The sequence below is a fragment of the Cryptotermes secundus genome, unplaced genomic scaffold, assembly GCF_002891405.2.
Source record: "Cryptotermes secundus unplaced genomic scaffold, Csec_1.0 scaffold209, whole genome shotgun sequence".
Lineage (NCBI taxonomy): Eukaryota > Metazoa > Arthropoda > Insecta > Blattodea > Kalotermitidae > Cryptotermes > Cryptotermes secundus.
Window position 1 is genome coordinate 2,194,953 of NW_019727789.1, and position 21,933 is coordinate 2,216,885.

Here is a 21,933-nt window from a genome sequence, read left to right on the forward strand (position 1 = left end):
CTACTGTAATAATCATCCGGACACGGAACTAACACACTTGTGTTTCCCCGTGTTATTTACACGAATGCTTAACCATGGCCTCCTTTACGCAACACGAGACAAATACGCATCAACAAGCGTACACTACCCTGCTTACAGTGACAATAACAGAATGACGGATCGAATGCCACGGTACAGATAAGCACTTAACGGTTTCTGTTCGGCAGGTTTCGTGTTCACATCTCACTCAAAGACATGTTATGACTGAGTTTTTTGTGGTCTTCCTCAGTCACTATAGGCAAATGCTTGGAATAGTATCTCTATGCGAAGAACGTTCCCCTCCACGCCTTTCTATTTCATTATTCACTGTTATCCCGCCTCTAGACGTTACATCATCTGAAATACTGAAAGCATCCTTAAACAAAACACGAACAAATTGATAAAAGCAAACAAAAATGACGGCTGAAGTACCATCCAACCCCCGTTCCTTTCAGTAATCCTGAAGTGTCCACTTACCGCTCACTTGGGGGGCGGGGGCGGCTGTGTTGGGCTGCAGTCTGTTCCTCCTGCTTGCGTCCCCTCTGTTGCTCCTACTCGGATGTAGAGGCTGTAAGCCGGGGGCTGACACGGCTCGCTTGGGGGCGGCAAGCCTGCTGAACCCTGGCGGCCTATAACGAGCAGACTTCACATGTCCCTGACCGAAATGCTGAACACTATGCGACTTATACATGCCGCCACTACTGGCGGTGGACAACACACTGGGGGCAGGACTTGGAGTCGCCGAGGTTGGCAACCGTGGCAACGAGTTAGTCCCCGCACTACAAGAAGTCTGAAGACTCCTCGGAAGTGTCGTGGACCTCATATCTGAATCGTCATCATCGTCAGTGTCATCGTCATCGTCGCCGTCTGCCGACGTCCCAGAACCGGCGTGACAAGTATTCGCATCCGGGACAGAGGATCTTCTCCGCCTCGCGTTCCAAATCTTATCCTCAACACTTCCGCCGATACTGCCGCAACTGCGCACTCTGTCCAACAGCTGCTCCCGGCTGGAGCTCTTCCCCGCGAACAAGAGGTCGCCGGCTGACCGTCTCTTGGCCGCAAGGGCTGTTGTAGACGATGCGTTGTTCGAATCCTGGAGTAGAGACAGCTTTGTTCTAGAATCAGCCGCCATGAGGGCGGATTCGAAACTTCCCCGCCACGAAAACCTCTCATAGTCACTCGCCTCCCTTTCCTCTGACGTCGCCAGTTCCATTGACGAGGATACTCCATTGGGACGAGTTCCTGGTTCCAGAAGTAGATCATGGGACTTACTGCGGGGAAGTCCAGGTAACTCTACGCCCGACTGCTCTGTATCCGTGTGGCTGTCGTCATCTGTCGTCGTGGACGCCGCGGATAACTTAGCTTGTAGACGACGGTGGTGATATCGTACCTTGGGGCTCGATGTGGTAGCTCCCAGACCCTCCCCACCAGACACCTCGTGCATTAGGGCCACAAGACGACTCCCAATGTGATGCATGACTTTAGCGATAAGGGGAGGGGAACTGTAGGGGGTAGAATCGGAACTAGGGCTGTGACTGCCTTTCTGGCCAGAGCCGCCATTCTGTTGGTCTCCAGCCATCTTATTGAAAGAAGCTACTAGACGCTGATACACGAACGCAGTGTCACGGTTCAATCCACAGCCCTTGTCTTCCTGATCCTCATCATCCTCAAGACTTGTATCGAACTTGTTAATGATCTGCTGACAGCTTGCTGATATCTGCTCCTGTAACTCAGACTTCCCTCCCACGACCCCGGCACCTACTTTTCCCTGTTGCTGCATATAATAGGCGCCCTCCAGGTCGGAGCTTGTGTAGTCTGAGGAGTCATACGAATCGCTCCATGTATCCTCGCTACTCAGGTACTCCACTATCTCCCGCACTTGTTCGTCTCTGATACCGGGTACTGTCTTCATTAAACGTGTTAGTTCATTTTCAAAATACACCAACTGCGGCGGTTTCGTGCCCCGTTGCCGAGTACTGGGACTTGCTTGCGGAGTCTTCTGCTGCCCTTGGGTAGACGACGATGCGGCAACCATTGTTTTGAAGAATGCTCTCATCTTGGACATCATGAGGTTAGTTTCCTCGTCAGAACTCCAATTATTGAAAGAGTCCTTCCGAGTCAGGGAGGTAGCAGGAGGGATGGACGAAGTATTCATCACGTGTGGAGCTTTACTGCTATCACCTACACCTTCCTCAACTACCGGCAGTGTACTTCCTACACCCACATCTAACACACTAGCAGTTATTGTACCTCTCTTTTTCAGCTCTTCTGTAATCGAACTGACGGACGCTTGTTTCGCTCTCTGTGTGACTGCTGCAGAAGGTGAGTCGTTGTTATTACTGGAACTACTGGAGTCGCTACCCGTTCGCTGTTCCTTCAGCAAATCATCGCAGCTGCCTATAAAGCCACTGTCCCTACTCTGTTGCTTACTGCGCGAAGCTGACAGTTCGGAGGCAGGCAGTAACAGGAACTCTGGCTGGGGCGTCTTGCAGCCCTCTTCCTCGTCCGTCGTTGAGTTGTCATCATGACCAATACCTAGAGTGGACAGTTCCTCTGAGGATGCAAGTATTTTATCCGAAGTGGACTCCCCAACAGGAGACTTTGCCGAGAGACAGTCTTTCTTATCATCCAATGAAGGTAATGAAGCAGGGGACACGCGTCCACCCGCACTACTCGAAACACTGCGTTTTTTCTTCTTCCTCTTAACAGTGTCGAACTGTCCGTCGGGTTTTTCAAAACCGGAAGTAGTAAGGGACAATGAAGAAGAGCCGCCATCTTCGTGGTGAGTGTCTGTCTCCGTGCTGGAGGAATCTTCAGACTCCTGAAGTTCCGACTGCTGCTGCTCCGCCCCCGATAATTCCCCGCTCACGAGATTGTCCAAAGATGAAGAGTGTTGCCTACCTGTCCCGCGAGCCCGCACCAACTTCTTCCGCCTCTGCTCGGGACTGGGTCTTCCTTCACTATCACTGCCAACACTCCCACTCCCATCGGAGTCCCTACTGTTACGGTCCGACGCTGGGAAACCCATGAATCCTGTCAGGAAGTATTTCTCCAGTCTCGACGACGCCAGCTCCGCCGGGTCCACTACACCATCATCCGTCCCCGGTGCAGGACCTTCACCCACACCACCTGCTGTCATGTCCTCAGCCCCCAGAGACTCCAACCCCTCACTGTATATAGAACTACACGTGTCTGAGAATGAATCCAGCTCACGAGAACCGCCTCCACCGGGAGGCGAACCTATTGCTGCACCGCCCCCAAGGCCATAAAAAAAATATTTTTCTAACTCTGAGGCGGAGGGGGGTCGTTGTTTCTTGCCTCTCTTCTCTTCGGGCGTTTGTTCCACCTCGCTCTCTTCACAGCTTTCCTCCACGATTGTGTGGAGCGTGAAGTCTATGGCTGACCGATGGTAACCACGTAGCTCCTCCTCTCTGTCCGTCGAGTAAGAAGACGACGCTGCCGCCGACGCCGAGGAAAGTGTCACTTCGTCACCGGAATCAGAATCTTCCTCCGTCGGTGTTGTCGTGGCGAACTCCTCATCCTCGTGGTTACTGCCCGTGTTGTCGAGTTCCTCCACCCACGAATCATCGTCAGCAAGCCCTTCCTCGAGACACACCACAGCAGATAACGTATCACCACCTGTCACCACTTTCACCAAATCCTGTTCTCCCTTTTCCTGTTGGGCCACAGGGGCCGTCTCTTCTTTCTTAATGATCTGGGGACGCGTCTTGGTAATAAGAGGTTTCTTACAAGACGGCGAGGCTCCCGGAGTCTCCAACGTGAGCGTGAAATATCCTGCAAGACCAGCTGTGTTCTCAACTGGTGACGCGTCGCCGCCATCTTCCTCCCAATTCGTGTGTCTCACTATGACGTCAGCAGGAACAAGCGTCGTAGTTTCGCTGGTGACGACGCTCACCACAGATTCCTGGTGTAGGTGGTTCTGCGTGATCATCACTAAGCTCGTGTACCGGGGTTCCCCAGAGGGGACATCAAACGTGTCTTTCTCTTTTGCAGACTCAGTCACGACTAAACACGACACACCTTGCAGCTGGTCTTCACCTGCAACGCTAGCGCTCCCAGTGGACTGAAGCACAGTTGTTAACGTAACGGGGTCACCACTAGACCGGATCTCCGTCTTGGCCTCCTCCTCGACAACAATAACGTCGTCGACAATTGATTCAACAGGTGACTTTTCAACACTCACATTTTTCTCGCATTTATCGATCGCAATAATATTATCGTCTACACTAACGTTTATTTCTCCTGTTCTCTCTCTATTACAGACCTGCGAAACTACAGCACACTGTTCTCTCTCATTACATGCTGCATTACCGACTGATACACAACTGGCCTCTATAATATCTTCCTGTTTATATTCAACAACACATGTGTCGGTGAAAAGCCTGCCTGTAATATCACCTGTCTCTGATATAACTGAATCACTAGACGAGGTCGATTCTGCAGTCTGCTGCAGAGAGTCGGCAGAGAGTAGCACGTGGCTGTAGTCTTTGTTAAAAGTACCGCACGAATCTTCACTATTAACCGTTTCACTAACATTTACTTCAGATATAATATCTTCTGTTATTTTTGCCATAATTTCATCTGACTGGAGCACTGGACTGCTTTCACACACGATTTCTTCAATATGAAATCCATTAGCTGCCATGGGAACTGAATCGATTGGACAAATCTCCATTAAAACTGTAGAACTGTCTTGTACTGTACTGTCTGTAGGGGAAATAACGTCGTCCTTACAACAGAGGGAGCTGGAATCACTTGACATAGCATCTTTATAAGAACTTGCACTGTTATTACAGGCACCGATCTGCTCGCTAATAACTGTAACAGGATTTGTGCTAATGACCTGATCTTCATTCTGCTCATGCGCGTTACAGGACTCTGTTACTGACACACTGTCACTTTCCACACCCCTTTCTTCTTCTTCTTCTTCTTCAAATGGTTCATCCTGAAAGACTGATTCTTCCACTTCCTCCACTTCTTTTCTTTCAGAATGGTACAAAACGGAAGTATGTTGTTTACCCTCTGCAGGATCGCCGGAAGAAGACTGTGGCATTTCCACGGATGACTGAACAAACGGTTTACTGCAGTCCATATTCCTGTCTGGTTGCAATGAACCAGTGTCAGCTGCTTTGTTACAAGTCGCAGCTGATAACTGAAGCGTTGCATCATATTCTGTCGTATCCAATATGTTATCTGTCACTATTTCAGACTCTGTTCCATCAGCTGACACCACAGGTAAATGAGAAAAATTCTGGTCACTGTGTTTTTCAAAACCATCTGAATTTGATTTTGCAGCTTCGTTCTCTGATTTGTTATAGTTACTGATGTTCATCTCTGTGTACTTTAATAATTCGATTTTTTCTTCTGTGTCGTTGCTATTTTCATGAAAATCGGACTCATTTTCAGCTGCTACAATGATGTCATTATACTCTGACTCATTAATGTATGTAGTAACGTCAGTCGTATCCCCCTCTTCCATTTTCTGTACAACCACTGAATGTAATTCATTTCTCCCCTCATTTACTTCACCCCTCAAACTCTGTTCGTCTCCTTCTTCACGGTCTGACGCTATCATATCCGTAATGAGGTGTTCAGGTACAGTCCCATTTATAAATGTACTCCTACTTCCATTTTTTCCTAGTTCCACGTCAGACTTAGATATATCTGTTTCATTATTGAATATAGTTTCAACCATTTCATCAAGCGGTGCAGTCACACTTTCGGTAACATGTTTAAGTTCAACGCTTTCACTTTCATGTACAGTCTGTTCTGATACGGCAGGTATGCCCTCCTGGCAGACATTATGACTCAGTAAGACAACACCAACTATTTCAGTTTCTGCACACGCAACAGATCCATCGTCTGGTGTGTCAAGGCAAGATTTAACATGTGTATCCTGATCTACAGTCTCGCCAACCGAACGAATTTCTGTGACCGTCAATAAGTCATCTTCGGATATGATCTTTATCTTTGTGAGACACACTGGGACATCCTCAGCACCGCTCTCCTCACCATCACTGCTGCTGTTCACTACAAACACTGTCGAGAAATGCTGTCCATCCGGGTGACCGCTTTCCGTATCTGTGCTACAGCGTGAGGAGCTGTCATCGTCTGCAACAAGAGGCGTGGAGCCTTCTCTAGCGACCGGAATCGCAGACTCAACACATTCCTCTGCCGCACCCTCCTCCACCGCTTCCTCTTTCCCCATTTCTTCGTCTACTTCTTCTTCTTCTTCTTCTTCTTCACTCGTGTTCGTTACGATGTCATTGTTTCCCCCGAGTTCTCCATTCTTTCTTTCGATGTTAATATTCACATCAGCGTCACTATACGCATCACTATCATCTCGTGATGTGAAATAATATGTCCTTTTAACATCGGTGTTGTTCTCCTCGTCAGAATCGCTTTTGGAGGATAAAGAAGAGCATGATGATAGTCTTTCTCGTGGTAAATGGGCTAAACCTTCTGTGACATCAGATATTATAATGGGGGCGCCTGCTATGATAATTCTTTCCTGTTTGCTGTTGTCAGAGGCCGGCTTATTACCTTTTTTCTTCCGTCCTCTTTTCTTAGGCTTCCTGTTTTTAGCGCCAGGATCGGGCACTGCCTCAGACACCGGAAGTAATACAGATTCTCCCGAACTTTCTATAAGCAATTCAGTTTTATTTACATCAATATTTTCCGAATCATCGTCCTTGAACTGTCTGAACATAACTAGGACGACACCATTATCATCGCAATCCTCAATTCGCCTCACCTCCTTGTCACTTATCAACACACTTTCCTTCACATTCAACTGTTCCTTATCATTCGTTACGTCAGTTATGGCGACAGAGATATCGCTACTGTTGTCAAGCACTTTATCGGTTTCCACGCACGAAGGTTCGAACATTATTTCTTCGGTTTTCCTTTCTTCTTCGCTCATTTCTGGTCGCTGTGATGATTCAGTCTGTGTTACGTCACCATCCTGTCGAAGTTCATCTGCTTTCTGTTGCTCGTGGTAAGCAGGAACCTCGCTTACCGGCACAGCCGACGTAGCCGCTGCCGCTGCTGCCGCCGCCTTCTGTTCAGCTTCACGTTTCTGTTTCCTTTGCTTCTGTTTCTGCTTACGTTTGTTTCCCTGTTTCGTGCCTGCTTTCTTATTCGATTCCGTACACTTTTGCGCACTTTTTTTGGACTCTGCGTGAACCAACTGGTTATCCGCGGAGCACTGGTCACTATTACGGGTAGCATCTACTGAACACTCATTAGGAATGCTCTGTTTGATAGGAGACTGCTCGGCCACGCTGGCGTCCTGCTCAGGTACTGCGGCTATCTGCTCCGAACTGATAACAGCGCCAACACTGACAGCAGACGCACTCGCCGCTTCTCCTCCCACCACATTGATAAACCCCGACGCGCAATATGGTTCTCCTGTGGGGGACAGTATGGGCCAGGTGCACCAAGGGCCCACCACGACGTGTGAGATGGCAGGCGGCCGCTGGTAGCTCCGTATTCGTATCCTGACACCAGTACCAGCTGCAGAAGACGCGGTGGCCGTGGTGACGCCGTCACTGCCCCCCTCCTGTGCTCCCAAGTACACAATATCGGCAACACTCACTGTATCGGCATTAGTTGCCACTTGCATCTGGTGGTGTGGAGTGGAGAAGGTCTGAGGCCACAGGGACGCCGGTACTGGAACGGGTATGGGTACCGGCACTGGTATAGGTACCGGTACGGGCACAGGGACGGTCGCGGTGAACACTGCGGGGGTGTCAACGGCACCGCAGTTCTCGCAAGAACCCCTTCTCAGCGGTGTGGTGGTTGTGGTTGCTGCCGCAGGAACATGGTCGCGCGACGCGCTGTCCACTCCGCATTGGTGTACACTGCCGGTTCTTGCTGACCGTGCGTTGGCAATATCCTCCCCACCTGGCGGCCGGTTCGACAACTCTTCTCCTCTCTCCCCTCGTGCAGAACAGCCATAGTAATAGAAATGATCCGAAAACGTGATTTCTTCTAAACTTCTCTCTCCACTTGACCTCAACGAATCGCCACGTGTGAAATATTGGCGCTGTTGTCTCGGATTATAGAACATGGATGGGGGAGGAGGCCTTGACCCGCGCTGGGAATCTTGCGGGGAGGGCCTTGATCTGCCGTCTACATTTACGCCCACGTAGCTCCCGCTCATCACCTGATCGTCCAGAGCAGAACAATCAGTAACAGGTGACCGGCGGTGTCTGAGGAAACTGCCACCGTCGGAAGACGACGCCGGAGAAGAGGCCTCTCTTGGCATATGAGCCGTCTTTACGTCATCGGAGTCCAGGGTGGGGCCTCTGGTGCTGTACAACAAACGCTTTCGGCAAGAAGTGGAGAGACTCGGCGGGGAATCGAAGCCGGATGTTCTCAGAAATGTCTGCTGCTGATCGTCTGACGATTCTCCTCCGCCTCCAGTACCCTTGTTCCATGTCCAGTCTCTGAGTATCGGGCGCACAGCAGAGGAACTTTCAAAGTAATCCCAGTCACAATCGAAACCGGAAGTGACGCCGCCACCAACTGAAGAGGTAGATGAACTATCTTCATCTGCCGCATCGTCATCCGAATCGTGGGAGCCTTCCTCCTCTTTCGACGACGAGTCCGAACTGATAAACACGAGCTTGTAGTCATCACCCTCCGGCTGTAGGATTCTCGCAGATTCCAGCAAGTTGTAAGGATAGAGCAGATCCTGCTGTGGAGATGACTCTATGTGCAACACGTCGGAGGATGAGGTCACAACACGGCGTGACACCTCAGTGACTCGCAGGCTCTCAGTGACCCGAGTGTTGCGGCGGGCTCGCGACGACATCTCACCTTTAGGAACAATTATTTTCGTCATTGGACAGATGGATATCGTTCGTTAGTGGTATGCAGTTAGACCCAAGCTTTCACCGGTGTGTTAGTTGTAACTACAGAAGTGTTAGGCACCGACAATTACTTTCAGGCCCATCCCAGATACACGCTACTGCTAAATTCAAGTAGAAGTTGAAGCTGAAGATATCTATAAAGCTGTTAATGAAAGCTTACATGCACAAGAACCAATGTAAAAACAGCCTTTATTTGTATATGTTTAAGATAAATTACATAAAAACAAAAGTCTGAATTTACTTTCGTAATTCTGTTTACACCACGGGTATTGTTTCTAAAAATGTGACATCACGTAGTCTGCCAGAAGTTCAAAGACGTTTCGGAGCAGAGTCCTGCCTTCGTCTTCAGAGTCGAAGTAAACAAAGGGCTCTACTTGGTTGGCTTATTCTTTGGTCTTTAAGATGGTGACTCAATAAGTTCCTTGAAATGTCGGTAAAATTCTATCAGACTACACGGCGTCACACACCAAAAAACAACACTTTTCTTACGACCGTTAGAACCTCATCTTTAATGTACTACAGTGTAACGTAAATGAACCACAGAAGTGGTTATATATATCTTACACAACTGATGAAGTACAACTGTACATCAGGATGAAAAATAGCACACGCAACATCCGAAAAGAACACGGTTCATAAGCATTACCATAAAGGAGCAGGTTAATATATAACTACGGTTTAACGCGTTTTTTCTCAGTCTCCCACCGCGAAAGTTTTATGGTGGACAGACAGACAGACAGACAGATGAACTAAGAGGCTCTTCATTATGAAACCTTTCCCATCTTTCTGTTATGTCCTCCGTTCTAGATCCCAATAATATTCAAATTAATAGAATCACATTCAGAAATTCGACAAATAGCCCCACTGCTATAAAACAATATGTTCTTCGCTTCTGCTACAGCTGTATATCCAGAAGGTGCATTAAGAATACCACAATCTTGGTCAGAAATAGTCCTGACTGAATTCTACATGTAAACTGGGCGACACACTTTTAGTTTACGTGGCGATACGATCAGTAACTCAGGCTAAGCATCGAATGTTTTGATGATATGTTGGAAGGGATGCCAAAGGAAGCAGTCGTGGCATAATCGAAGTACTATTCCAACATTTTCTTGGGAGACAATTAAGAAAACAACGAAAAAACATGAGTAAGGATAGTCCTTGTTCTGGGCAAGATTCGAAACCAAACATCTCTCGAGTACTACTGTACAGCGTTCACTCTAAACCAACGCGTTCGGTGGATCAATTATACAAACTCCGTGGCCTGTAGTCCGCAACCGAACTATACCGACCGAGCGACCGCCGTTTGTCGGCGAAGTTAGTGTCAACTTTAGCGGATAGAGGGTGTCGCGTGGTCAGCGCAACGAATCCCCACGGTTGTTAATTTCGGTATTCTAGACCGGAGCAGCTATTTCCTTGAACCAGCGCCTCAGTTATCCTCACAAGGCTGAGTGAATCTCGTTCTAGAACCACTACTTCTCCGAAAATCTGGCAGCGCCGGGAATAGAACCCGGAGCGTCTGGATCTGTAGCCACTAGACCACAGAGGCCGTCACACATTACCTAATGGTTAACTGGAAAGTTATACTCAAGACTTCTCATCCAGTTTCAATGGGCATCGTTTACCTGTACGTTTTACTTACATCATCCTCTACTTTCTAACAATAATTACAATCCATAAACAGCATATGACTGCAAGAGAAGAGGCAAGGACAATAACATTTTCTTTATGGGCAGAAATTCTTCAAAGATGAATGTAAGCTAATGAAGAACACATCAAGGCTGGTGTGAAGAGGCCTTTAAAACAATTCTGAAAGCATTGGACGAGGTAACACAAGTTAATGTATTTTACCTTGAAGATGCAAGGCAGTATACTTCCCCACCCACGTACAGACTACACGGTGTCAGAATCAAGATGACCAAAATACATAATGCTTCTTGGTGGGTACTTGCTTGGCTTACTCTTCGGCCCTGAAGATGTAGGCAGTACGTTAATCCGAAACCTAAGTAAAAAATCTGTCAGACTGCAAGGCGTAATGTGAGCACAAAAACTACGTTTGTATAATTATCTCTAAACCCGTGGGACTTGAGGAAAAAATTGTCATGACCTGCCTCAAACACGAACTGATCCGCTTATGAGTGCCTCAAACCACGCCAAGACCGCTGCCTTCCACATCCTTTCCAACTAATTACTCACGAAAAAAGTAAAGTTGTCCCTGTGCCTTACTAATTAAGCACTACACCATGAAGACATGTTGGGGAGTGGATGTATAGATCCAAAATTTCTTGACCTCGGCATTAGCTGGAGGTAAGTGGTCAGCTTCACAACCCGGCCGCTTTACCCCCAGGGAAGGAGCCCCCAGTACCCACTGGGTGGGCCCCAGAGCCGGTCTGGACGACATGGAAAAATGAAAATTCTTGTTCCCACCGGGACTTAACCTCCGACCCCTCGATCGTCCAGCCCGTAGCCAGTCGCTGTACCGACTGCGCTATCCCGGCCCCTAAACTCGGTGGCTTTAGTCCGCAAGCGAACTATACCGACCTAGTGACCGCCGCTTGTCGGCGAAGTTAGTGCCAACTTTAGTGCATAGAGGGTGTCGCGTGGTCAGCGCAACGAATCCCCCCGAATTTCGGTCTTCTACACCAGAGCCGCTATTTCCTTGAAATAGCTTCTCAATTATCCTCACGAGGCTGAGTAGACTCCGTTTCAGAACCACTATTTCTCAGAAAACCTGGGAGCGCCGGGAATCGAACCCGGACCTCTGGATCTGTAGCCAAGAACTCTGACCACTAGACCATAGAGGCGGTCCATAATCATCCTAAATTTGACGCTATAGAGTTTAACCTGCTAAGAACATCGTTAAATATATTATAAATAATACAATACGTGTAAAACGTTCTGTTTCTACAGCACGCAAAGAGTGGTCGGACTAGCAAGGTCGCCTACCTTCCTTACCGGGTAATACAGCTTTCGCTATATAAGTTTACGCTGCTTTGTCTTTCCTGTATGAAACCCCGAAACATTATAAGCAGATATTCGAACCCACCAAAAGACAGCCATCAGCGTGTCGACATACGACACTGCGGAAGTCTGATGGATTCCCCGGCTATGGTGCTGAAGCTTCTCTTGTATGTCCGCTTGTCGGCGCGTCTTCACGAACCGTTCATTTAAATAGAGCTACATGATTGAGAAAAGAGAGATTATTCTAATCGATTCACATTTAGGAAAAAAACGGGGTCTTTCCAAAATCCGAATCTTTCAGTTAATACGACTATCAGCGCAACGGAGCCGGTCACAGTAACCTTGGACCAACAAAGGAAATCCATCCGATCAGCGCCATTAGAAGCCCTGCATTGCGTTAAACCTATGAAGCCCCAAATTTATCAAAATAATATTTAAAAACTTAGTGGCTACCTCATACAAAAAGACACTGCATCTTCATTACTGAAACCAGCTAGTTAATGTTATCTACAGAAACTAGAGAAATACTCCATAAAATTTCAATGGGAAAATTTAACAGTTCTAATTTCTAGTTACCCTTCTTTTGAATCCCTCCTATATATTTATTACACATTTTGGAGGACACTTGGAAATGATGATTTCACTAAATATGCACGCCATGAACTTGACAACTTCTGTGAAGACAGCTTGAAAGGATAAAAATTGCTGTTATCTACGGCAGTGCCCATCACAGTGGCCGCACGGTCTAAGGCTATGCACCGTCCTCGCCTGCTCAAACACTGGGATCGTGAGTTCAAATTCCACTCGAGGTATGAATTTCTGTGCGTTTATGCTGTATTTATGTTGTAATGTGTAGGTAGCGGCCTTGCGACTGGCTGATCCCCCGTCCAAGGAATCCTACTGTGTATAGATTAAGGAACTGAAAGAGCGGTAACGGTGTACAAGGGCTGTCTATAGACAGAGAGATGGATTGGACAGATAGCTCGATCCAGAGCACTGTTCCAAGACTCTCTTCTCCCACGGAATATACAAATCTGTCAAACACACGTGGCAGAACATCACAAAACTTCATCTGAAGAAAATGGTGTATGAAATTACACAACGGTCATAAATATGTATCTACATATAAATCCTTGCCCTATAGAAATATTAAGAATTGTGTGGAAGTATACAGTAACCACAAAAATATAAAAGGCGCAAATCGGAATAAATAAGAAAATTTTAAATTTAATAGTTAAATTTAACATATTTTTTTTCTGAACATAATGTTCAAATATACGAGTACAATTCCTTATAAAAATTCGCGGCAGACCTGACTCCTTCTAAACACGTCTCGGGAGAACATTTTTCGACAAAACTTGGGACTGCAATACGGAGTGAAACAGAGATGAATTCCTCTGCCGTTTATTGCAGTAGTGAATCTGTCCTACTCGTCAATACTAATCAAATCGACAAAACATTACAATAAACACACCCATGCTCAGATTAATTATAAATAATCTCTTTTTTTTTCTGTGGCGCTACAGCCCCAACTTGGGCCTAGGCCTGCCTCCATGAAACTCTCCGTTTCACTTCGGTTTACTAGCTCTTACACATGCGGTAGAACTCCTTGGGCGAGTGATCAGCTCGTCGCAACCTGGAGACAAACACAGAAAAACGCACACAAACATCCATGCCCTGAGTGGGATTCGAACCCACGATCCCGGCTTCCGAGCTAGTGAAGACAGTGCATGCCTTAGACCGCTCAGCTACCGTGACCGGCAAATAATCTCTTAGTTTTAAATTTATATTATTTAAGTACGAGTATAACACTAACAGAATAAGAACTGTCGCATTCGAACAGGAAAGTAAAACGTTCCATCTTCGGGGATATAACGTCATGTATTCTGCTGAAAGTCAACCGACGTTTCGGAGGAACACATAGCCTCCATCTTCTTCGACCCTGAATATGGCGGAGACATGTTCCTCCGCAGAAGACAGAGCTCCCTATAATCTCCGCTCTCAGAACAGCAATTCCTACAAAAAGTATCATTCTTTAGTTACGTCCAGAATTCTTTGTTGATTTTCTTAAAAAACGTAAAAATACTATGTTCTGTCGCATACCGCTAGAAATGAAACACAATATATGTTTCCACACACACACACACACACACACATGTGAAAGCAGAGATTTTTAATGCCCACTTATTTCTTCCACATTTACCAGAGCAACGACCGCAACAAGGTCGTTTAAATGTAAAAATTCTTGTGTGCGCTTCTACAGTAAGGGGTTAGAGCGGGGTAGGGGGGGATATTGATGAATCTAGTCCCTCCATTACCGGAACAGATCAGTAACGAAGCCATAAGAAGGCCGGTTAACACGCGGCGGGTGATGGCCGAAGTGTGCCGCGAGCCAACTGGGGCAGAAAGCTGGCTTACGTCGTTGTTTCAAGATAAGCAAAAGTAGGCAACCCTCTCCAACAGCAATCAGCGGTACTACTTCACGATAATCAGCCTTAGCGTACAAGAACAGGTTGGGGAATTAAGGCGTTCGGGCACGATGCAAAGAAGAGTACGTGTATATCAAAGAAACTCATTTTTCACTCCGTTTTTGGTGCAGGGGCTACTAAATCAGGTGCTAAGTATCTAATTGCTGTTATTAACCCAGATAATTCATTAATGCGTTCATTAAAGCCGATTCCGAGCCATATTAATATCATCCTTCAATCTACGCCTCTTCCAAGCGGTTCCTCTGCATAACGCTTACCGTAGAGAACTGTGTAAATGCAAAGCGTTCCCTTTGCTTAAGCAATTACCGCGTCATGAAGACTTAGAAGGGAGGGGAGGCAGAGTTTGATGTATTCTTAACATAGGCTCTACATGAAGGTGAGTGGTCAGCTTCACGCTCTGGCCACTTCAGCCCAAAGTAAAGAGTGGCTGATACCCAGTGGCTACGAGGGTGGATGGGTGGCCGACGCCAAGGGGCATGGATCTTTCTTTCATCACCGCGTCCAGGCAGGGAGCCGGGATAGCTCATCAGTCGGTATAGCGACCAGGATACGGGCTGGGGACCGAGGAGTCGGGTTTCGATTCCCAACAGAGACGGATTTTTCTTTCATCCATAATTTTCACACCAGATCTACCCCCCTTCTGTCCTAGGAGTACCGAGGGCTGTTTCTCCGGGGCGTGAAGCTGACCATTAACCTCCATCTAGCGCCGAGGTCAAGGATGGTGGAGCTATACCTCCATTCCCCCATACGTCTTCATGGCGTAGTGCTTCAGTCACTAAAGCCCAGGAGTAGTGTCACTTTTTTTTTTCGTGTCCATACTGGTTATGGGACCCACCTAGCCTCCTACCTAATGGATCCTGGGGGCTTTGCCCCCCAGGGATAAGGCCCATTATTCACCTCCATCTACTTATTATCAGAGTAAGAACGCGTGTAGCTGTATCGCCACTCCTCCGTACGTCTTTGTTGCATCATCACCATCATAGATTAGGCCGTGCTTAGTCTGTTCCGACCTCTTGAAGAGTATGCTGGTCCTAACATCTGAAGTGTGGGCGCCCTATACTTCGGTGACTTATTAGGCTGCATGTTAAATTTGTCTTCGGAATTCGCCTATCTACCATATGCAGAACGTGATGTTTCAACTGCGAATCGAATATTAGGATTTTACTGCTTTGATAACGTTCAGTTCTTCCCTAATTTTACTATTTCCTATTTGGTCCTTCCTCGTGTACCATGCATCACCATCATTGGCAAAACAGCCTTTCTCTGGGCCATTGCCTTTCTTAGAAGATTCTGTCAGATTTTTCTTGAATTAGACCATCAAGTTTTCGCTTCTTTGGATTTCGCAATAATATTTCTTTTACAGATCAAGGTCGTCATCCTTGCGTGTAACCGCCAACCTGGAGGGCCCGGTCTCTGTATTTACGTCCAATAGTGACAGGATGGCCCCGTTATACCCCCAGACATTAGGTACCCGTTTCGTCACCTTCTGCTTCTCGCAAAGCCTCCACACGGCGTCTTCCTTGTGTAAACTCAAAATCTTTACTGCTGCAATTTCAATATTTGCTTCCTGTTCTTTTAATATAATCGTGATTTTTTCATTTCCTGGTGCTTAATTTAGCACAGTATGGAGTATACATGCAGGTTATCCGACGACACATACAGAAACAGATTCAGAGCTCAGCTGCCTCGGGGTTTCCGAAATGTAACCCTTCATTACACCTTACCGTTAGCGCACTCAACGCAATTATACGAAATCTATCGATCTGAGAAACTAAATGACACACCGTAATGCCCGTTGTTTCTGAAGTATTACATTACGGCTTTTTCCACAATTCTTCTAGAAAGATAGATTTTGATTACATACAATCTACTACTTTCACGAGAGGTGAGATTATAACCTGACAAGGGAATGAAAGTTACGCTCTTCCTGACTTCGAAAGTACTATTTATTTACGCAAGAGATAATCTTATAAAATGTGTATGTTGGTCACTCTGGTGAAATCGCATCGAAAATATATACGGCATACTAAAGTACTAGCATTAAGCTATTAAGTCATGAGAAAGTTCGTATGCAATGGAATTACAAAAAGTGTGAAACATTAGACAGGGAGGATACTGTTGAATTCCAAAATTGAAAAGTTCTAACCAAATATCTGCCGATATTTATTTTCTGTGAACTGAACGGGTATTTTTATTGAAAAACAGGTCTAAACTGTATTTAATGGGCCCCAGAAGTTCATCATCGTGTTGAAAAGCCCATGACTTGTCCCTGTCTTGAGATAAATTAATATAATTCAAGCTCTCACCGTCATCTCTCTTTAACATACATTTTAATACCATCCTCCCACCTGTGCCCATGTCTCCCCTCCAAATGTTCAGCCAAAATTCTGTATGCATTATTTCATCAATATATATTTCCGTCACAATGCAGCACAGGGGTGTTACAGTCACTTTAATCTTTACTCACGACACGTTTCGGCAGCATACGGCAATCAACAGGTATCCTCGTTATGCTGAACCGTTCACTGCACTGACTGTCTCGATTTTAAAATTAAAATTAAATTGCAATTAAAATTCAAATGAAAATAGGTCGCCTTATTAAAATCAGTACAAACGGTTTCGATCTCCTTTTGAGATCTTTTAGAATAATCTTCGGCGGCGTGGGTGTGCTTCGTGTAGTTGGTTGTAGTTCTGCATGCATTTCTCAACGCTCTCATGCATACTACATGAATTGTCCATCGCATCATCTTTATTTGATCCTAAAAATAGTATATCAATAGTTTGTGAGCCTAATGAGCTTCATATGCAATAGGTACTCTACCGGAGTTCTATCCCCGAGGGATTAAACGGCCGGGGCATGAGGATGACCATTCTCGCCTTCATCTTCATAGCGTGGAGCTTACTTAAGCTCAGGGAAAGGTTTACTGTTAGCTTACATTAAGCTTTCTGTACAGGGCAGCCATGATGAGAACTTATGCGTTATGAGTGGGGCCGACTTGAAGAGAGGGCTGTGCGACTCGTCTGCCTGAGCATGCGCTCGCAAAGCTACCGTATTTCGCCTCTAAAAAGTTAATGTTTCTTTCATTATTTTCAACGATTTTTAAACCCTTAGTCATTCATTGCTGAATCTCCACGACTCCCTGCTAAGAAGCTTACAAGAACAGGTGAGAAGCCAGTCGTGAAGGCATCACCCTGACATGATGGAATCCAGACTGCGAGGCTACACCAGCCGGGGGCTCCGTCGTGGGAGCATTCACGGCGCGGGGCATTATCCTCATCAAATACTACAGTAATACAGTCACGTGACCCACTCGCTAGGACTTCTCAACGTGCTACGACGAATGGACCCGGCCCACGCGTCTATTCAGTATTCGTACTGACAAACTGTGGGTTCCAACTTCATCTAAAAGAAAATTCATTTCTGCCTTCTCTCTTAGAGCCGGGCTAGCTCAAGTCGGTGTTGCAACAGGATACGGCCGTGGTCAGCCTCACTCCCCTGTCGATTTACACCTGAGAAAATGGTCCCCGGTACACGCAAGGCTCAGTGAAAGGCCGAGAAATATTAAAAGAAAACTGTTACAGCACAGCTTGTGAATTTGTTCCTACATGAATAGTTATGACGTCACGTAGCTTCTTCAAAATTAAGGGTTCTGAGAGTAAGCAGAAGGGTCTACCGGCATCTACTCCCGCTCCCAGCCCTGATCAGCATGCTTCTCTATTAAGAAACAAGATTAACCACTAACCCGCGACGTTTCGAGAAGCACGCAATGTCAGTTACAACAGGCCGAATGAAATAAGAGGGTGAAGAGTTAGTTTGTAATGTCACGTGCGTGACTTATAGACGGATTCTGGATTGGATTGATCGACACTTTATACATTAAACTCGGGACTACAGGCAATTATAGTCCTACTGCTATTTCCACGCACTTTACAGTTCACCGTTACATAGGCACTAGGGTTCTCGGTCTTCACTAGTCGTATCCTGGCAACGGATTTCATAACAGTCTCACTGTCATTTCATATCACACATTAAGTCGTCTTTTCACAGCCTAATTCCTTCCCTGTCATTATTCTGCAACTAAAAATTCCGTAGACGCGACTCAATTTAATTCCTGTGATCCCAAGCTCATATCCTGGCAGGCTGGCGTCTCGAAACTCGACTCGATTCTTCTCAACTGAACTCTTATTTATAACCACCTTGCACGGATAACACAGAAAACACAGCCCCTCTATTTTTGGGAATCCGTATTTGCAGCGTCGTTCACTAGCAACGGAAGTTACTCCACTGTTGCTTTCGTATTCGTTGCCCGCGGGAATGTATGTACCAAGTAGTTGCCTAGCAATGAACGTCTAATCAAGCTTTGCTATTCCGGCTTTCAGGTGTCATGTCACAATACGTTATTCAGTTATTTATAACTGATCGTCTTCATCTAACTCAGTCGGTATAGCGACGGCTACGGGCAAACTATAATGTGAAACGCCCAAAACAGCACTGTCAAAGATCAGTACAGCGAGAAAATCAATTCCAAACAATCGTCAAGTTCTATGCATTCCCCAGGCATGTTAAAGACCACGTGGTACTGGCATCTGCATGTTCTTTCTATATTTTCTATGTCCAATGTAACCTTACCACAACTAAAGACATGGATGTCCGTGTCCGTGTTCGTGTTGTCCTGTGTACATGTAGTAGCCTTGCGATGGGCTCATCCCCCGTCCAAGGAGTACTACCAAAAGGTAAAGGTAAAGTTGTCCCTGTGCTTAACTAATTAAGCACTACGTCATGAAGACGTATGGGGGAGTGGATGTATAGATTCACAATTTCTTGACCTCGGCACTAGCTGGAGGTGAGTGGTCAGCTTCACGCCCCGCCCGCTTTACCCCGGGAAAGAGTCCCTGGTACCCATTGTATAGGAGGTTGGATGGTTCCCAGAGCCGGTCTGGACGATTGGAGAAGTGAAAATTCTCTGCCCTACCGGGACTCGAACTCCGATCCCTCGATCGTCCAGCCCGTAGCCAGTCGCTATACTGACTATGCTATCCCGGCTCCAAGGAGTCCTACCGTCAGTGGAAAAAAAAAGATTACGAAACTGAAGAAGAGGCCAGGACCTAACAAAGTGCTGTAGAACCACTGATGAATGAATGCAACGTTACCATTAACGTTTCCTGCCTGGCGGTTTTGGTATTCAATGTGACGCAAATACACGTCCTTATAATTTATTTTACATGCAAGAAGGGTCTAAAGTCGAACTGGTAAGTCACACCAACGAATTCCCTTGGCCTATGTTTTCTTGCGCAAAGCGTTTGTGGCTGGCGGATATTATCCTACTGTTAACATTACTGGCAGTCGTCTTTACAAAATGGCTAGAAGACTCGGGGAATATAGGTAATTAAGTTAGAGCGGTAAGAGTTGAATGGAGCCGTGGAAGGGGGCGGGGTCGATACACGGAACACCTTTCCGTTGCCTCGGTATAGTCTATATGATTGTGCAGAACTGAATGTAATCGGACACGATCTATACGACAGCACTTTCCATGCCAACAAGAATGTCAGACGAAGCATATTGGTACTGCGTAGTCATAGCATTTCGCCCTTTCTTGCCAACATACACGTGCGAGGATCTTAATACCTCACAGCACATTGATTTCTATATGTACCACGAGCTTCAACATTAGAAAAAATCTGCGCTTCTCTTCACAGAATGTATTAATGTATTTAACACGATTCTGACAATTACAACCAGATTTCTTTAAACGGCATTAACAGATTGGTATCTCTAATGGAGACGCAGTGTGTTTACTGTGAGGTAGGAATTTATTACTTAAATGTTATTTACATTAATATTACGTTCCAAAATGTTATACAAATAGGATCTGCTTCAGAGAACCAACGACGTGTCATAAGAGCCACAACGAAAACATTACTAGTTAACCAGATTTTTGTTTCAAATAAATAAATTGATAACAAATAAAAGGTAAAGCTATCTTTCTAACAGGCCGTGGAGGTCCATAGGGTTGTGAGACGTTGAGGCTCCCACATTTTCTAGACAATCGGCTCAAAGATGGCGGTGAGGTCAGCCTTAAGCGCCGGCCACGCTTTATTCCACAGGAAGATTCCTGGTACTCATTTCTGTTAGATGCTGAGTCGACACCAAGGCCATAGTGAGGCTGGAAGGAGTAGGTTAATTGAAAGAAAAAAAAATCCAATGACCTCATCGGGAATCGAACCAGCGACCTTCCGGCATGTAGAATAGTAGCTCTGCCGATGTAATACTGCAGATGTTAAATTTAAGCCTCCCATCTATATACAGAGCAGGTTTAAACTCTCTACCTACCTAACTACCCACCTACCTACCTCTCTTCTATCTATCTATCAGTTTCTTAAGCTATACACAGTCGGTAGAACTCCTTGGACGGGGGATCAGACCGTCGCAAGGGCCCTACATACACACAGAACAACACAAACACAATAAATGCACACAGACATCCGTGTCTCGAGTGGGATTGGAAACCAAGATCCCAGTGTTCGAGGGGGCGAAACAGTTCAGGCCTTGGACCCGGCAGCCACTGTGATCGGCAGGCGTGGAGGTGGTCGGTATGTATGTATGTTGTCTTACGGTGTGCTGGCTTTCATATATGCGCATTATTTTTGTGTGTAGTGAAACTGAAATACGAAAAACTTTCCTATCATATATTATTGTGTGTACTGTAACAGTGCTTGTGGTTAAATTTGGTGTTTTAATCACCGTGTTGCGGATGGTGTTGTGTCTTGGACGAGTAACTGTGTGGGGGCTGATACTATGTGTGATTTACTACTGTAGGGGGACAAACATCTGGGAAAAAAAATTGAGTCTGAATGTAAAAATTATTTACCTGATGATGACCATAACGGGCCGAAACATGTTCTAAAGAAAAAAGTATAAATTTACTGAATTTATAAAGGAATTGTGTATAAGCCGACAGCTTATACGTAACATCCGGAAAACTGTAGTGGGGCCACCTGGCACCAAAAATACCTAAATATCCTTTGGTGCTGGAGGAACGCTTATTTCATAGTATGATCATGATCGTGACCGTGACCTGATCACGTCACGCGCTTTGTTTTGGCCAGCGAGTTGCGCGGTCAAGCACTGGTGAAGGTCATCTACCTCAGTACTCATCCTACCCTACGGTACGGACCTACCCCGGCATACTGAACATCATTTCGTAATCCGCTTACACTCGCGCGTCATCGGACTTGAACATGCTCTCAGCGTGTTCCTTGAAGAACGTCGTCATGTAGCCTCACATCTAGCTATCAGGACTCTTCTAGTCGTTATGAGCAGCCGGGAAGCGTAGCCGGTATAGCGACTGGCTACGAGCTAGACGACCGACGGGTCGGAGTTCGAGCATCGGTAGGGTCAAGAATTTTCTCCTTTCTACGTCGTCCAGACGGGCTCTGGGTTCCACCCAACCTCCTATCCAATGGGTACCGGGGGCTATTTCCCCGGGGGTAAAGCGGCCGGGATGTTAAGCTGACGGCTCACCTCCAACTAGTGCCGTGGCAAGAAATCGTGGATCTATACACCCACT

At 46.3% G+C, this 21,933-nt stretch overlaps 1 protein-coding gene across 4 annotated transcripts in view; it reads right to left on the bottom strand.

Annotated features, from left to right (window-relative positions):
• LOC111864960 overlaps nucleotides 1-21,933 on the bottom strand; it is a 239,888-nt gene that overhangs the window by 94,142 nt on the left and 123,813 nt on the right. For all 4 annotated transcript variants that reach the window (XM_033751637.1, XM_023852608.2, XM_023852605.2 and 1 more), the window contains one exon: nucleotides 496-8,862. In XM_033751637.1, the coding sequence (XP_033607528.1) occupies nucleotides 496-8,862 (8,367 nt within the window). The remainder of the gene's footprint in view (nucleotides 1-495; nucleotides 8,863-21,933) is intronic.